Consider the following 15,231-nt stretch of genomic DNA (forward strand, 5'->3'; position numbering starts at 1 on the left):
TCTCTCTCTCTCTCTCTCTCTCTCTCTCTCTCTCTCTCTCTCTCTCTGCGTGTGTGTGTATGTGCACGCACACGTGCACATGCATGCACACATGCACATATTCTAGCTCAGCACTCTCAGTTAGTCAGTTTTATTACCTCAGCTAATACAGATGTCTTATGTGGCAGGCACATGTGGTGGTCCCAGAAGAACAGGATGAATAGGAACAATGCATCATGTGCCCTCTGGAAGGTCATCTCCTACTGCATGTACTAGAAATATAGCAAATAATTAAATAACTACATTTTATTTCAGTCTGATTAGTATTAATTTTTGTATTCTCTATCACTAAGTGATTTAAAACCAGTGATAATTAAGGCAATGATGAAATCCACAATACTAATTTGTCATAGGATCTATTTTCTTTAAAAACAAAAACCTTAATATTGTAAGTTTGCTTGTGTATTCCAGAGGTCACTAAGCATGTGAGACTATATAGCTAAGTAAAGATAAATAGACTAGAAGTCTATTTTATAATCTTTTAGTAATGCTGCCATCAAATGGCTATGGAAGCATGTGGTAAGGCCATTTTCCCACCTCTCCTCACTAGGTCTTCTCGTGTATGTATGAGGGCTTGTTACAGGTCTCTGAAGTTCAGTTATGTACTTGAAAGGCTCTGGGTGTTTCATGCACTAAGATGTGGGTGGAAAGGTCCTTGAAGAGCTGCAGACCCTGACAAACCTGGCCCCTCCTCGTGTGTCTCTCCCAGGAACACCATGCTGAGCCTTTGCCTTGAGAATGCAGAGCTGAAAGAGCAGATGGGAGAAGCAATGTCTGATGGATGGGAGGTCGAGGAAGACAAGGAGAAGGGCAAGGTGATGGTGGAGACTGTGGTCACCAAAGGGGGTCTGAATGACAACAGCCTTCAGGCCGAGTTTAGGAAAGTCCAGGGGAAACTCAAGAGTGCCTACAACATCATCAACCTCCTCAAAGAACAGCTGGTCCTGAGCAGCTCAGAAGGGAACACTAAAGAGATGCCAGAGCTCCTCGTGCGCCTGGCCAGGGAGGTGGACAGAATGAACACAGGCCTGCCCTCCTCGGGGAAGCATCAGCACCAAGAGCAGGAGAATCCAACCGCAAGGCCTAGCCCTAGACCTCAGAGCCTCACGCTTGGGGCAGCCGTCTCAGTGGATGGCTACCAAGTAAGTATGGGCAGGGGTGAGGTGAGGAGGACAGGGGGGGCAGGGGGTGTGTGGTTCAGCTTAAACTGTTCTGTTCTGTGTCAGGGAGTATCAAGGGAGAAGGCACCTTGCCGCCTCTAGCAGGGTTCTGTAATCAGAGGCACCCATTCAGCATCAGACAGGGTTCCACACTGTCTCATGAGTGTGTCTGAGCATTTAACTCCAGGCTACAGACTGCGATGGCAGTTATAAACGGATGTTGCCCTCCAGGCACTCAGTGTGCAAGGACAATGCTTTTCTTTTCTTTCTTTTTCTCTCTCTCTCTTTTTTTTTTTCTCTGTGTAACCCTGGGTGTCTTGCTCTGTAGACCAGGGTGGTCTGAAACTCAGAGATCCACCTGCCTCTGCCTTCTGAGTGTTGCAATTAAAGGTATGTGCCACCACCGCCTAGCCATGGTGGCTTTTCATTAGATGTAGTTACTGCTGTTGGGATACTCTGGTTCTTGATGGAGCCTAGATGTTCGTGTTCAATGCTATCTTCTTACCACTGTGTCCTCTACGGTTCCAGAGTGGCATGTGTCATGGCCTCGAGCGAGATCGCTGGTATCCTTCTGAGGGAAGGAACTTTGCCTTACAGTCAGTGAAATGGAGAATTCAGAGGCTTCTGAGAAGGCCCTTGGGATGGAAATGTAGAGAGGGCGGAGTGGAAACTTCCGACTCTTTCTTTCAAGAAATTGAGTAAATGTTTATTACAAGCTGCTTTGGACTCAACTGGCCCTGAGAACTGCCTGATGGCAGGAGAACGGCTGTGGTAAACGTGGATGCATCAGTCCACAGCACTCAGGCAGAGGGATACTGTTACCACAGAGAGGGTAACCTCAGACTGTCCTGATCCTTGGTTGGGTCTTTCTGCAGCTGGAGAACAAGTCCCAGGCCTCAGACTCTGGACCTCAGCTAGAATTTAGCCTCCCGGGCTCCACCAAACACCTGCGCTCCCAGCTGGCTCAGTGCAGACAACGGTACCAAGATCTCCAGGAGAAGTTGCTCATCTCAGAAGCCACCGTATTTGCCCAGGCAAACCAGCTGGAGAAGTATAGGGCCGTATTGAGTGAGTGTCACCAGCTCATTGTCACCTCCCGTGTCCTCTATCCTGAAGTCACCTATTTCTCACATTCTTTCAACTCCAACCTGTGAACACTTCAGCCATGATACACAGTCTTAGATTTGTGGTGGTGAATATTTTTCTCCAATCTGTAGATGGATGGATATAAAGGATAAAGGAAGAAAACAGGGTTTTAACATGACAGTGAAGGGGCTAGAGACGGCTCAGGACTTAAGAGCACTGGTTATTCTTCGGAGGATTCCAGTTTAGTTTCCAGCACCCCCCAAGGTGTCACACAACCCTCTGTAACTACAGTTCAGGACATTCAACATTCTCTTCTGGCCTCTGAGGGTACCAGGCATGGTCATGGTGCACATAGATACATGTAGGCAAAGTGCTCATTACACATAAAATAAAAATAAACTCATCTTTGAAGCCACGGGGAAAATATAGGAACAAGACAGACTGACATCTGGGCTTGCTGATCTCCGGGCTGTCAGTAACTGACTTGGAGTTCTGTGTGATGGTTTCTTTTCTCCTTTGTATCATAACAGGTTCTTCAAAATCCTGAGTCTGTTGCTCTGGACTCAGCACTGTCCGAGGGAAACTGCTGTACTGAGGGGGCTCTCTTTGTTCACAGAGATACTGGGCACGTGAACTTAGAAAGTCTAATTTTGGTTCCTTCGATATAATGCTACCTTAACGGACAGGGCAGGGCCAGATGTCTTGGGACTATTAATAGCTTTAGCTCCTTTGAAACTAAAGACCTTGTGGATAAGGAGCCTAATGGTGTCACGGGGGCTTCCTGATATGGCAGCATGCAGTTCTTGACTTGCCCACACCTATTCTCATCTAAGCTTCGGTTTTCAGAAGAGAGAATCTCTGTGGGCAAGCACAGGTTCACCATGGGTGGGAAGAGTGCCAACTAGCTATGGCAGGCTTTATCTTCTCTCACTGGGGTCCAGAAGGCATCTCTCGAAGTCTGCCTCTGTCTTGTTGGCTGGGGAATGTACCACTGAGGCTGAGGGAAGGCTGTCCAGATACCTTCTAGCACCCACTGTCTCTTTCTGAATACAGGTGAATCCCTGGTGAAACAGGACAGCAAGCAGATCCAGGTGGACCTCCAAGACCTGGGCTACGAGACTTGCGGTCGAAGCGAGAATGAGGCTGACCGTGAGGAGACCACCAGCCCCGGTGAGTGCGCAGTGTGGGCGGGGCCGCCTTCTCTCCCCGGAGACACACCACTCCCACCTGTGATGACCAGCAGGGTCAGGGAAATTGGGGCTGAAGGAGACCCAGGACCACAGAAGGACAGGAACTTTGGAGAACTCTTCAAAATGAGGCCATCAGTTTGAGCTTCTATGGTTTCTGACACACTGCTAGTTAAAAAAATAAAAATAAAAAATATCAACCCAACCAATATTATAGAAATGAAATACCTAGGCCTATTTATTAGAGATCTGTAAGCTTTAATGTATATCTAAGCTGTAAGTTTAGAATATTTTTTTTTAATTTTGTATTCACAAAGGGATGTTAGGAACTACAGGGTTCCTACAGAACTGAAGCTGAGGCAGTATAGTTGCACAGTTAGGACAAGGATTTGGAGACCAGCCTGCTTGACACAAATCCTCTTCGATGAACTTCTCTGTGCCTCAGATTCCTCATCTGCTCAAACAGCAATAAAGCAGCTGTTTAGCTCACTGGGTCCTCATGTCAATGAATGAACTCTAGTAAAACACTTTGACCAACATTTTACTAGTAAACCATTGACTATTCCTATCATCCTGGCTGCCACCACCCTAGCCCAGCTTGTGGCAATAAATAGCCTAACTTGTTTTGATGGTCATATTTTCCTAGGCCTGTTTTCCACACTGTCTCGACTCAGTAGTTTTAAATCATAGCATTGTGGGGAAAAACCACAAAAGCAATTTGTTCTTTAGTCCTTGTGGTCATTTTACATACATGAGGCTTTGTTAAAGTCTCACTTAAGAGACACTGACTGACGTGTGTTAGGGACACAGGACACTGGAAGGTTTGAATCCCGGGTCTTCAGTGTACACAGTCTGTGACTAGCTAGCTTACCCACTCACTGCCCTGCCACTGAATTTTAGGTTCTCTAGCCAACAAGATTAAAAAATGACTAGACCTTGCTCACAGGGCTGTTCAGCAAGAAATGCTGAACGTGAATGTGTCTCTACAGCCAGACTTAAAGAAAGCACTGCTCCGGGTTTTACCCCAGTGTCAAGAGCAGGGACTCTTATCTATTACGAGCAAGAGGTGGGGAGAGGAGTGACAGGTCCTGCTCCATTCAGGGATACTATACTGGATTTGACTATGAGATCAAAGAGACAGAGAGTTTGTGGAATTGAGTTATTTCTTTAGTGATAATGCACAGCAAGCAAACACAAACACAAATGCTAAGGCTATTGCTACAACAAGATACTGCCACATTTCCTATGCATTGCCTCTAACAATATGCACAATTAACACACATAATAAGTTGTTAATTATCAAAGAAATAAGCATAGCAATAAGCACATCATTCATTCATGGATTGTAGGAGCTGAGTCCTTTTGATGGTGTCGGGTTACGAGTCCATGAAGGCGGGATCAGGCTGCAGCTTCCAGATAGTTGAATTGCTAATTTGATCTCTCTGGGGTGCTTGAAGCTAGGGGCATTGGTTGTCTCTCGACCACGAAGTTGGAAGTGTAGGTCTCTCAGTTGACTCTTTGATGACCGAGTGCTGAGGAGGCTTTGTTGGGAGGATCACGTTAGCCAGTCATGGCTACAAGTGTGATGAAGTGCTCCGGACAGGCTCCTCTTTTATGGTGAATTTAGCATTACTGGTGACGTGCACAGCAGATAACCACTCGTGTCTGGTTATCGCCGGACTCTGACCATTTCCAGACATGTCTTTACAAGTACCAGACATATCCAGACATGTCTTACAAGTTTCCTATTATAAAATGGAGTCGGTCCTGTTTAAAGGCCTGCTCCTTACACCCAGTACTTATTCCTGTGACCAGCCCGCACCCTTCAACAGAGTGTCCACAGCAGCAGGTCCAGCTTCTCGTCAAGATGTTTCTGTCTCTTTCAGAGTGTGAGGAGCACAATAACCTGAGGCCCATGCTCCTGGAGGGGCTGTGCTCTGAGCAGGGGTACCCGGACCCTGTCTTGGTCAGCCCACCTGTGAAGAAGCCCTTGAAGAACAAGCTGGGGGAGCAAGAGGAGTTCCAGGCCCAAGGAACTCCAGACAACAGTTCTCTCCTGAGGAAGGACATCCGAGATCTGAAAGCCCAGCTACAGAATGCCAACAAGGTCATTCAGAACCTGAGGAGCAGGGTCCGGTCCCTGTCTGCCACAAGCGATTACTCATCGAGTCTAGAGAGACCCCGCAAGCTGAGAGCTGTGGCAACCCTTGAGGGAGCTTCCCCCCACAGCGTCACTGATGAAGATGAGGAGTGGCTGTCGGATGGCACCGGGGCTTTTTACCCTCCAGGGCTCCAGGCCAAAAAGGATCTAGAGAATCTCATCCAGAGAGTATCCCAGCTGGAGGCCCAGCTCCCCAAAACGGGACTAGAGGGGAAGCTGGCGGAGGAGCTGAGGTCTGCCTCGTGGCCTGGGTAAGGGGGAACTGTTCAGGCCTTCGACTTGAGTGGTGTCTAAGTCTGTACCCCAAAAAGGGTAGCCCTGGCAGTTGTAAGGGGGCATGCATCCAGGTAATCAGAAGAGGACTTATGGACCACATCAGATGGTGGTGACAGATCTCTGGACTGTCCTGTTATAGATGTTAAAAACAGGACAGTGGTATAAGCAAGCGGTATAGGGTAGTGGTGAAACTAGTCCCAGACGCCGGACTTGAAATCCTACTTCTGCAGCTTAGGAGCTGTGCAACGCTTGCAACATTTCCCAGTCTATTGACTTACCTATGAAGTGGAGAAAAAAGGGAACCCAACTCCAGGATGGTCACTGGGCTTAATTGAACTATTGCATGGACTTACAGTAGTGTCTGCCATAGCATAAGCTTCAGTTATCACAATTTACTTTATGCTGAAAAATACTAATCAGACATACAGCTCAGCCTCTGTCCTGACTAACAATTCCAAGACAGCAGCTTTACTGTCTCTCATGATTCTCTGGGCTGACTTGATTCTCCTGAGTCTCCCAAGCGGCTGCCATGAGATTGACACTGAGGCCAGAGTGCTCTGAATGCCTTTCTGAAGTGAACATGGATTCTTTATCCATGACAAGGCTTCTGGCTTCTCTTTTTGACCTCCAGGATTTCTCCTCTGACTTTGGTTTCTCGTGATATGGTAGTCTTTGGTGGTATTGCTTCTGTGTGAAAGCTAGTATCTAGGACAGGAAGTAGATTCTTACCAGGCAGGTGAAGATCTACTCAACTTGGCATGGTGAAGCCTCCATTGCGTTATCTAGGTTAACATGGGACAGAACCTTCCAGACCTTCCTATGTAGAGAATAACCTTTCTTGCTGGTAGAGGACTGGCAGAGCCATGTTCCATGAGAGCATATAGCATGAGACTGTAATTATTTCTTTGCAAAATGCCATCTGCCACAGTATCAGAGCAGAGAAGAAATTCATGCATCTGATGAGATTTGAACCAGAAGATAGAGAAAGTTCTAGAGAGGACTAGGATTTAAGAAATTCTAAATATTTCTAGAGTAGCTACTGTGTGTCCACACCATGATGGAGCTTCGTGAGATATAAAATGTGGGGGTTTCTTTACTCCCATGGGATTTGTGGTTTAGTTTTAAGCATAAGGCTAACATTCTAGAGGAGCTACGAGCAATGGCATCCTCTAAGGGTTTGGGTGCAGTAGCTTCTCAGCATGAAATTTACCTTTAAAAACCTTCCATGGATAGTACGATTCTGAGCGGGAGTTCCTTAGGTATGTTCTCACAGAGGACTCTAAGGAGCCCTCAGAACTTAACATTCACAGTTTTTCATTCTTCTTCTCTCTTCTCTTTCCTGAACTAGAAAATATGATTCCTTGATTCAGGATCAAGCCCGAGAACTGTCATATCTGCGTCAAAAAATACGAGAAGGGCGAGGGATATGTTACCTTCTCACCCAACATGCAAAAGACACTGTAAAATCCTTTGAGGACCTCCTAAGGAGCACCGACATTGACTACTACCTGGGCCAGAGCTTCCGGGAGCAACTAGCCCAGGGAGGTCAGCTGATAGAGAGGCTCACCAGCAAACTCAGCACAAGTAAGTCGGCCTCTGGCACAGTCCTAGGCTCAGGTGGCCACCATTTGTCCACAACAGCATTTTATTCCAGAGTTCAGAGTCGTCTCATGTCTTGAGGGCCATGTACGATTCAGGACTCCAGTGAGCAGCACCAAGCATGGCAGCTACAGCTGTACAGCCAGGCAGGCATATTGGCATGCTCCAAAATCCCAGGACTCGGGAGGCTGGAGTAAAAAAAATCAGGAGTTTGGGTCAATCTACAGGAAAAGGGACTTGTCATCTCAGATACAAAAGACGGTTGATATGAAAGACTTCATGGTTACATGCCCTCGAATGTGGGAGCCAGTCTGCCACAGAATGGAGGCTGGAAAATTCAAGAGAACAACTGGGAAAATATCTTGTGATAAGTGAGAAAAAAATAGATTCAGGTTTTAGCTCCAATTTAGACATACACAGTCATGGTTGTGACCACCATGTCAGGGATAGTCTCCCCAGTGAGGTTAGGTGAGCTACTTGCTCACTACCCTAAAAAAGTGCTTTCATGGGTGTTCCCTCACAGGTTGAGTCAGGAGACAATCTAAAAATATTAGTAATGGCAAACATGGCAGTGGGAGGAGATTAGAGAAAAGGGCCCAGCAGGAGGGGTGGGGTAAGTGGGCAACAGAGGACTTTCCAATCAAATTACCTTATGTACATCTGTGGAGGTCTTCTGATGAAGTCTGTCATTTGCATAGTTAACTTATGCTGATGAAAAGGACATAACCCAGGGCTGGAGAAGTAGCCTGGCAAGCAAGAAGACCTGGGTTCAATCCCCAGAGTCTACATAAACAACCCGTACATGGTAGCACACACTTGTTACCATGGTCCTGAAGAGCCAGAGACAAATGGGTCCCCTGGACTTGCTGGCCAGATAGCTTAGCTTAGTTGGTGAGTCCAAGTTAAGTAAGGGACTGTCTCAAAAAAGACAGAAAAAGTAGTGAATGGCTCTTCTGAGCAATAATACCCAAGGTTGTTCCCCAGCCTCAACAAGCATGCACACTCCCACACATACATGTGCACACATGAACATACATACATGTGCACACACACAGCACACATAAACCACATTTTAACCCTAACCCTACATGTACACGTACAAATGCATGTGTACATATACATTATATGTATGTACATGCACACACATGGATGTGCACATACATGACACATATGTGTGTGCATACATGCACACACACATGTACATATTATGTACATGTAAACATGTGCACACAGAGACATAACTTGAACATACAAAATAACTTTCCTGAACCTATGTGTGGCATAATCACTGTTTTGTCCTAGTGGGACCTGTGCTTTCTAAGGTGTGACATGAAATCCATTTAACTTGTTACTTTTTAAATCTGGTTTTCAGAGGATCATAAGAGTGAAAAAGAAGAAGCTGGGCTTGAGCCGCTGGCCCTCAGGTAATTCTGAAGGCAGTCTGAAGGGATCCAGTCAGGGTAGCCCCACGCTCACAGATGGAGTGAGGAAGTGGACGAGAGTAATGCAGTAGCTCATTGAACACTCATTGGTTTGTTTCCAGATTCTTTCCTTTTGATATGATTTTTTTGCTGCAGTGATGTTTCAGGCATGGTAAGCTAGAAGCAGTCAGATCCATGACTGAACCATGTGTGTATCAAGAGTCCACTTCCTCTTCCTGCTCCCCACCCCATGAGTTTCCTGTAAGGTCAGCCTGCCCTGGGTTTTAATGACAGCTAGCTTAGTAGTCACTTGGTGTCCTTGGAGAAAGAAGACTCCCATGAGAGTATACAGAGAAAGGGGCCCAGACGGTGTAGATCCCTGGAAGGCAGCAGTTCCTCAACGGAAATACTCAGTTTGTAATGCTCATGAACTCACTGGCTCAGGGTCATCTGTGGCCACTGCTCTGAGCTCTTTGTGTCATGATTGTGCTTTAGACCCTGAAAGTCCTTCTCAAATGCCTGTGGTAAGGGACATAGAGTATGTTGTTCTTGTTTTTGTTTCTCATCTGTCACTGACACATAAAGGACCTACACTTGAGCCAACCGACTGACGCCACTTGTCCTAGTTTCAGATACTGTGACAACGTTTTATTCCACATTTTTCAAGGCTCTCTTTGATTTTTATACTTGCTGGAGATGCTAATTGTCCTCAGACTGCTGCTGTCTAGTGGCCACCCATTAAGGGACTCGCTGTGCCCCTGCTGGTGCTCAGCATGTGGCCTGTCTACTGCATAGCTACTGCCACCTATCCATTTATGGCACATATACACTCTATGCCCAGAATGGTGCTCTTGGCACATGTGGGTTTCCCTGTGGGCTTTAGTGGAGACTAGCTGGCCTGGGTCACCTTGGCTTCACCTGTGACCTGTTCCTTCCCCACCAGGCTCAGCAGGGAACTACAGGAGAAGGAGAAAGTGATTGAAGTTCTGCAGGCCAAGCTAGATACCCGGTCTCTCTCACCTCCCAGCAGCCATGCCGTGTCTGACTCCCACCGCTCTGCCAGCAGCACATCCTTCCTGTCAGATGACATCGAAGCCTGCTCTGACATGGATGTAGCCAGCGAGTACACACACTATGAAGAGAAGAAATCCTCACCCAGTCACTCAGGTAGCCTCCACTGTTGGAATGGTACCTTTGCTGTCTAGACTGAGAGGAGACCTTGGGATCCAGGCCTTCTAGTCAGTCCACTTTGGTGTGTAGCAGGCTGAATGGAACATGGCTCTGGGACCAAGTCTCAAGCACAGGCTCCCTAGGGTTCAGATCCTTGCTCTGTCCTTGACTCTACCAGTAATTCTGTCACTCTGAGTCCTGCCATCAGCCACATGATGACATGTAATTCTAAGTGAGAAGATGGTGGCCAACCTTTACGTCTCATCAATTCTGTCTGATAGACCTCCTTCTTTAAGATGGAGTGCCTTATGTCCTTGCAGTTTCTGCACAGTGGCCTCTGAGTATCTGTGGGCTCCCACAGCCTCTGCCACAGGAGCTCCTTCAGGATTTCCAGGTTCTGAAACCCTCTGTCCCCCAAAGGCAGTTCTCCTACTGAAGGAGCTATCTGAAAGAAAATGAATACTGCAAACGGTCCTTGTGCTCGGGGCCTTCCATGACAGCCAGCCTCTGGCCCCAGAAATCCTGGATACTGCAAACAGTCCTTGTCCTTGGGGTCTTCCATGACAGCCAGCCTCTGGCCCCAGTCCTCCTGGATACTAAAAAGCCTGGGTTCCAGGTCTCTGTAGAACACCAAGCATTGTCTTTCCTTCATGGGTTTTGTAGACTCCATCCATCTTCCGAGTCATTCTACTGTGTTGTCTTCTAACCCATCAGCAGCCACTGCATCTCAGGGGCTTAAGGGCGAGTCCAGCAGCAGCCCCATCAGCTTGCCAACTCCCCAGAATCCCCCTAAGGAGGCCAGCCAGGCCCATCCAGGTATGCAAAAGCCAGTGGGGCGGTAGCTTCATCTCTCTCTCAGCTGCCTGCTTGGTTTCCTTCAGGGAGAAGGGTGGAAACTGCTAGGAGCCGAAATCTACCAAGTCCTACCCAAATCAGGAGGTCATTCTCATTTATCAGATGTGTCTGGTTTTTAAAAATTACAAAGACATCTGCAGAAAGCTTTAGTCTGGAGACTGGTTTTGACTAATAGCTGGCTTTTTCAAATAAGCACCTTCATTTCTTTCTCTCACTCACCCTAGAGAGCAGATGCCAACATTTTTATAGGATTACAAAGCCAAAGCACAGAAAGAAAGAGCTACTAATTTCATACATATTACCCAGTTAACCAGTCCATGGGTGGTGCTGCTAACTTCAGAGTTAAATGCTGCTTATTTACGTTACCATCAATGGCTTTGTGAATGGTATATATGTATTTTGGCAACAATAACTTTTTGTTTTATTTGTTGTATTTGGCAACAACACTTTTTCGTCCCAGCATAGCTGTCAGAGGTTTCATTGACCGCTCACAGTTCTGCTTCAGAGAAAGGCCAGTCCCTGCTCTTTGCCTTCCTCCATGGCTGGCTACCTTCATGTAGTATGTGATGAGGTCTGAGTCCCAGAAAAGCATGGTCCTATTTTCTGACTCCTTCACCCTTCCCAAGGGCTATTCAACCACAGTCTTGAGCAAGAAGGCTATATACCTGTGCCTGGGCTATGGGCTTCTGGGTCTGAGCGAGTAGCAGCTGGACCAAGAGATTCCCCCAGCACAGACAACCTGCTAAAATGCTTTCAGCTCAAAGGGAGCCTACAGTCATTGGTTTTAACACCACAATGCCTTCCTAAAAGATCCCTGGGCTGTATCTCTAGGCAGTTTGGTTGTGTGCAGTATCACTCTGATGCAGTCTCAGCACCATGGGACCAATGATGTATTATAGATATAGTCATGTCTTGTACATAAGGCCTCCTCCTCAAGATAGTCTTGATTTCTGCCCTGTTCCCCACTGCAAAGGGAAAACACTGGATTTAAAACATTAGATTTCCACAGTGTTTTTAAAGATTTGGCTGCCATGGACTACATAGATCTCTAAGGGAAAAGTGTTTTGTTGTTTTTGGTTTTGTTTTTTAACTTCTAGGCTCTACTCCCGGGTTTATCATTCTATTCCTGTTCTGCACGAAGCCAGGTCTGTGTGTACTACAAGTTGGTGGTGCACATGTTCAATCCTGCTCTTAGGAGTATCATGATGACTTGAGGCTAATCTGTACTGCATAGTAAGAGCTTATCAAAGGAAGGGGCAGAAGGAAAAGGAGAAAAAGGAAGGGTGGAACCTTTTAAGAAGGAGGAGGAGTCTGGGGAAAGGAAGAAGGACAAACAAGACAGTATCCTGGGAGCATATGATCAAAGTATATCACACACATGTAGACATGCCACAATGCAGCCCACTCAGTGAATATAAGCTACTACAAATGTTAAATAGTTCTCTCAGACGACTTTGCAGGCCACTGACTCAGCCATGCCCCCATGGCTGTTTCTCATCTTATGAGTGAACACCTTGCTTTAGATTTCTAAAGTTTGTTCCCACCAAATCCCCACACTATACCTAATAGTAATGCCTGGTCTAGTCTGCCCTCCCCAGGATGATCCTGATGCAGTTATGAGAGAGGGGGTGGGGAGTTGTAGATGAATGGAATGGATAGTCTTTTCCCAGAGAGGGCTGGCACATGCTAGGACCAGCGCCACAGGAGCCTTTCAGGAAATAAGCATAGCCATCTTGATGTGTGGTAGGGGTGAGTCATGCCATCTTGCCTCTGTAGCCTCCATGCTGAACAAAGGCTACATATGCAGGTGAGCCTGGCAAAGTGGTGAGGAAGAGAGACCTACCAGGCTTCTGCTTAAGAGTAGCTTTTCCTTGCTGGCTTAGCCCACACCACAGCAAGTGCTGGCCACACGACAGGCCCACATCTCATCAGGGAATGGTCGACCTTTTCTGCTTTTCTCTTGCTTTCTCTCTAATGATGTCTCCTCTCTCCCTAACTCTTTATTTCCAGGCTTTCACTTTAACTCCATACCCAAGCCGGCTAGCCTTTCCCAGGCACCAATGCACTCCACTCTGGCCAGCTTCGTGCCTTTCAGCCCCTCTGGGCCTCCCCTTCTTGGTTGCTGTGAGACACCGGTGGTGTCCTTGGCTGAGGCTCAACAAGAGCTGCAGATGCTGCAGAAGCAGCTTGGAGAAAGTGAGCACCGCTGTTGCCTTGGTGTGCTTATGAGTGGGGCCCACTCGCGTTGCTCTGCATGGCTTTGGCTTGATGGTGGCAAAGGGAAAACCGAGGCACATGTCACAGGTGGCAGATGGAGGGAAAGCTTGCTTGCTTCTTGTCTGAAGTGCGTCTGCTCTTGTCTCTGGCGTGTGCACATAAGCTAAGGGAGGTATTCAGAGACCTGGCACCCACAGACTGCTAACAGTTGGCCCAACACTATACATCCCTGCAGGCTGGGAAATACTTACTGGCAGGTGGAAAAAATAAGGTATGCTTTGCCCTTGTAGGATGACATAGCTATTAAAGATATAGGGACTGTCATATCTCTTGCTGCAGACTGCTCTTAATTAAGTGTTCAAAATCGTCTGTTTAACATACAAAGGGTGGGATCAAGATTCAGAAACAGAGTTGGGTAGAGCCTCTTTCCTTGTTGCTCAAGGTTCATTCTACACCCCCTCAAAAGAAAATGGGACATGTATACGGATAGACTTGTAAGTTCAGGCTGTGACAGTTGTTGTGAATTCTGTCCTCTGACTCCGTAGGAGGTTAATTGTAAGGGACTGCAGAGTTCATAGAAAGGGATCTGCTGGGTGTGTGCACTGATGCTTCATTGTAAGAAGATGCACATCATCACTTTAGGTGTAGAAAAAGGAATGATTTTTACAAACAACTAGAAAGAGTTTGAGAATTATGCTCAAGTCCCATTCTGTGCCTGTGCCCAAGCTCGAGTGAGCAAGGGCGGGGCCTCCACAGCTGGGGTAGTGACTGACCACAGATCACAGCCTGCAGCTTAAATCTGTAAAGCCTCTGATGGTGTTTGAATCAGCTTGGGTTTTGTTCTTTTTGTTTGTTTGTTGTTTTTGGTTTTTGTCAACCCCCAAAATGGATAGTTTGTCTAATGCCCACCCAGCTTGATTTGCAGAATCCACTGGACTACAAAAATGCCAACGCAGAAAACACTGCCAATTCTGTAGGCTATGAAATCTAAGGGAATAAACCTTCTGTTACCAGACTTCTCTAAAACATCAGTGTAGGACTTACCTAACAGTATTATAGTTTTGCCTGAACCTCACTAGAGTCCCATGAAGTGCATGGAGTTAGAGCAGGCAGCGAAGACTCAAGGTAATGGCCAGTGGGAGAGCCGAGAGTTGGGCTTGGAGCCTGTCTTCTGCTCCTGGTGTGTGATTTCCCCACACCTTTGCACTAGGGTAGTTTGGATGCCCTGCTGCTTAGGCTATGGGCTGAGTCCAGTGGAAGCACTCTGGCGATTGTTGAGTTGAGTTCCCTTTCTCTTTAGAGACCAGCCGAGGGTCTAGGACTTATGACCTAAGACTGTTCTGTTAGCAGTTCTGACACCAATATGTCTCGTGTTGAGATGGCATAAACGTTCTTTGGCTTCTATTTCCTTCTCTCCGTCCCCCTTTTCTGTACCTTTCTACAACTGTCAACAGATCTTTATGGAAGGGAAGAAAATGGAAAGAGAGCCCTGTGCATAAAACAGGTCTTTCATGGGTTGGAGTTATAGTCTCAGGCCCTTGATGTTGGTTCAGATGGTTCTAGCCTTTGTAAAGAATGCTGTAGCCCTTCCTTTTCCCATTTGAAGGCATGGGACCATCTCTGAGGGAACACCACCCAGTGTTCACTGTCTACTGTGGATCACTTTTCCATGTAGAAACTGGCACATGGTAGCTTCCCAGCTATGTGTGGGGCTAAGAACTCCTAGCATGATGTGTTTGCATGCTACAGGGCAGGGGCTCTGGATGTGCAATCAGAGGAAACTAGATCACAAGGATATTGATCACTGGTACAATCGACTTAAAACCTCTCATGACCCTTGCCTTGTTTAGGGCTAGGGTAGCATCAGGTATGAAAGGAATAGAAAATCATATCTTTGTTAAGTCCCCACTAAAAAGTATAAATGCTTAAATCCTTAGTCTCTTCTGCTTTAACCCTAATGAGTAGCTAGAATAATGGGGGAAGGAAAGGCCTACCACAATCCTTCTCAAAGGATACAGCCTGTTAAAATCTCCTGAGATGACTTCCCTAAGTGTCCAGTG

The 15,231-nt window shown here is 46.8% G+C and overlaps 1 protein-coding gene across 13 annotated transcripts in view; it reads left to right on the plus strand.

Annotated features, from left to right (window-relative positions):
* Positions 1-15,231, plus strand: part of LOC114637052 (myomegalin) — a 166,011-nt gene that overhangs the window by 135,559 nt on the left and 15,221 nt on the right. For 7 of the 13 annotated variants that reach the window (XM_028785188.1, XM_028785192.1, XM_028785189.1 and 4 more), the window contains 9 exons: positions 749-1,181; positions 2,075-2,267; positions 3,339-3,455; positions 5,359-5,884; positions 7,258-7,493; positions 8,881-8,932; positions 9,873-10,096; positions 10,763-10,915; positions 12,965-13,150. In XM_028785188.1, the coding sequence (XP_028641021.1) occupies positions 749-1,181; positions 2,075-2,267; positions 3,339-3,455; positions 5,359-5,884; positions 7,258-7,493; positions 8,881-8,932; positions 9,873-10,096; positions 10,763-10,915; positions 12,965-13,150 (2,120 nt within the window). The remainder of the gene's footprint in view (positions 1-748; positions 1,182-2,074; positions 2,268-3,338; positions 3,456-5,358; positions 5,885-7,257; positions 7,494-8,880; positions 8,933-9,872; positions 10,097-10,762; positions 10,916-12,964; positions 13,151-15,231) is intronic. The other 6 variants (XM_028785193.1, XM_028785185.1, XM_028785186.1 and 3 more) reach the window with 3 other exon arrangements.

Source organism: Grammomys surdaster, unplaced genomic scaffold (genome assembly GCF_004785775.1).
Source record: "Grammomys surdaster isolate TR1022 unplaced genomic scaffold, NIH_TR_1.0 125156, whole genome shotgun sequence".
Lineage (NCBI taxonomy): Eukaryota > Metazoa > Chordata > Mammalia > Rodentia > Muridae > Grammomys > Grammomys surdaster.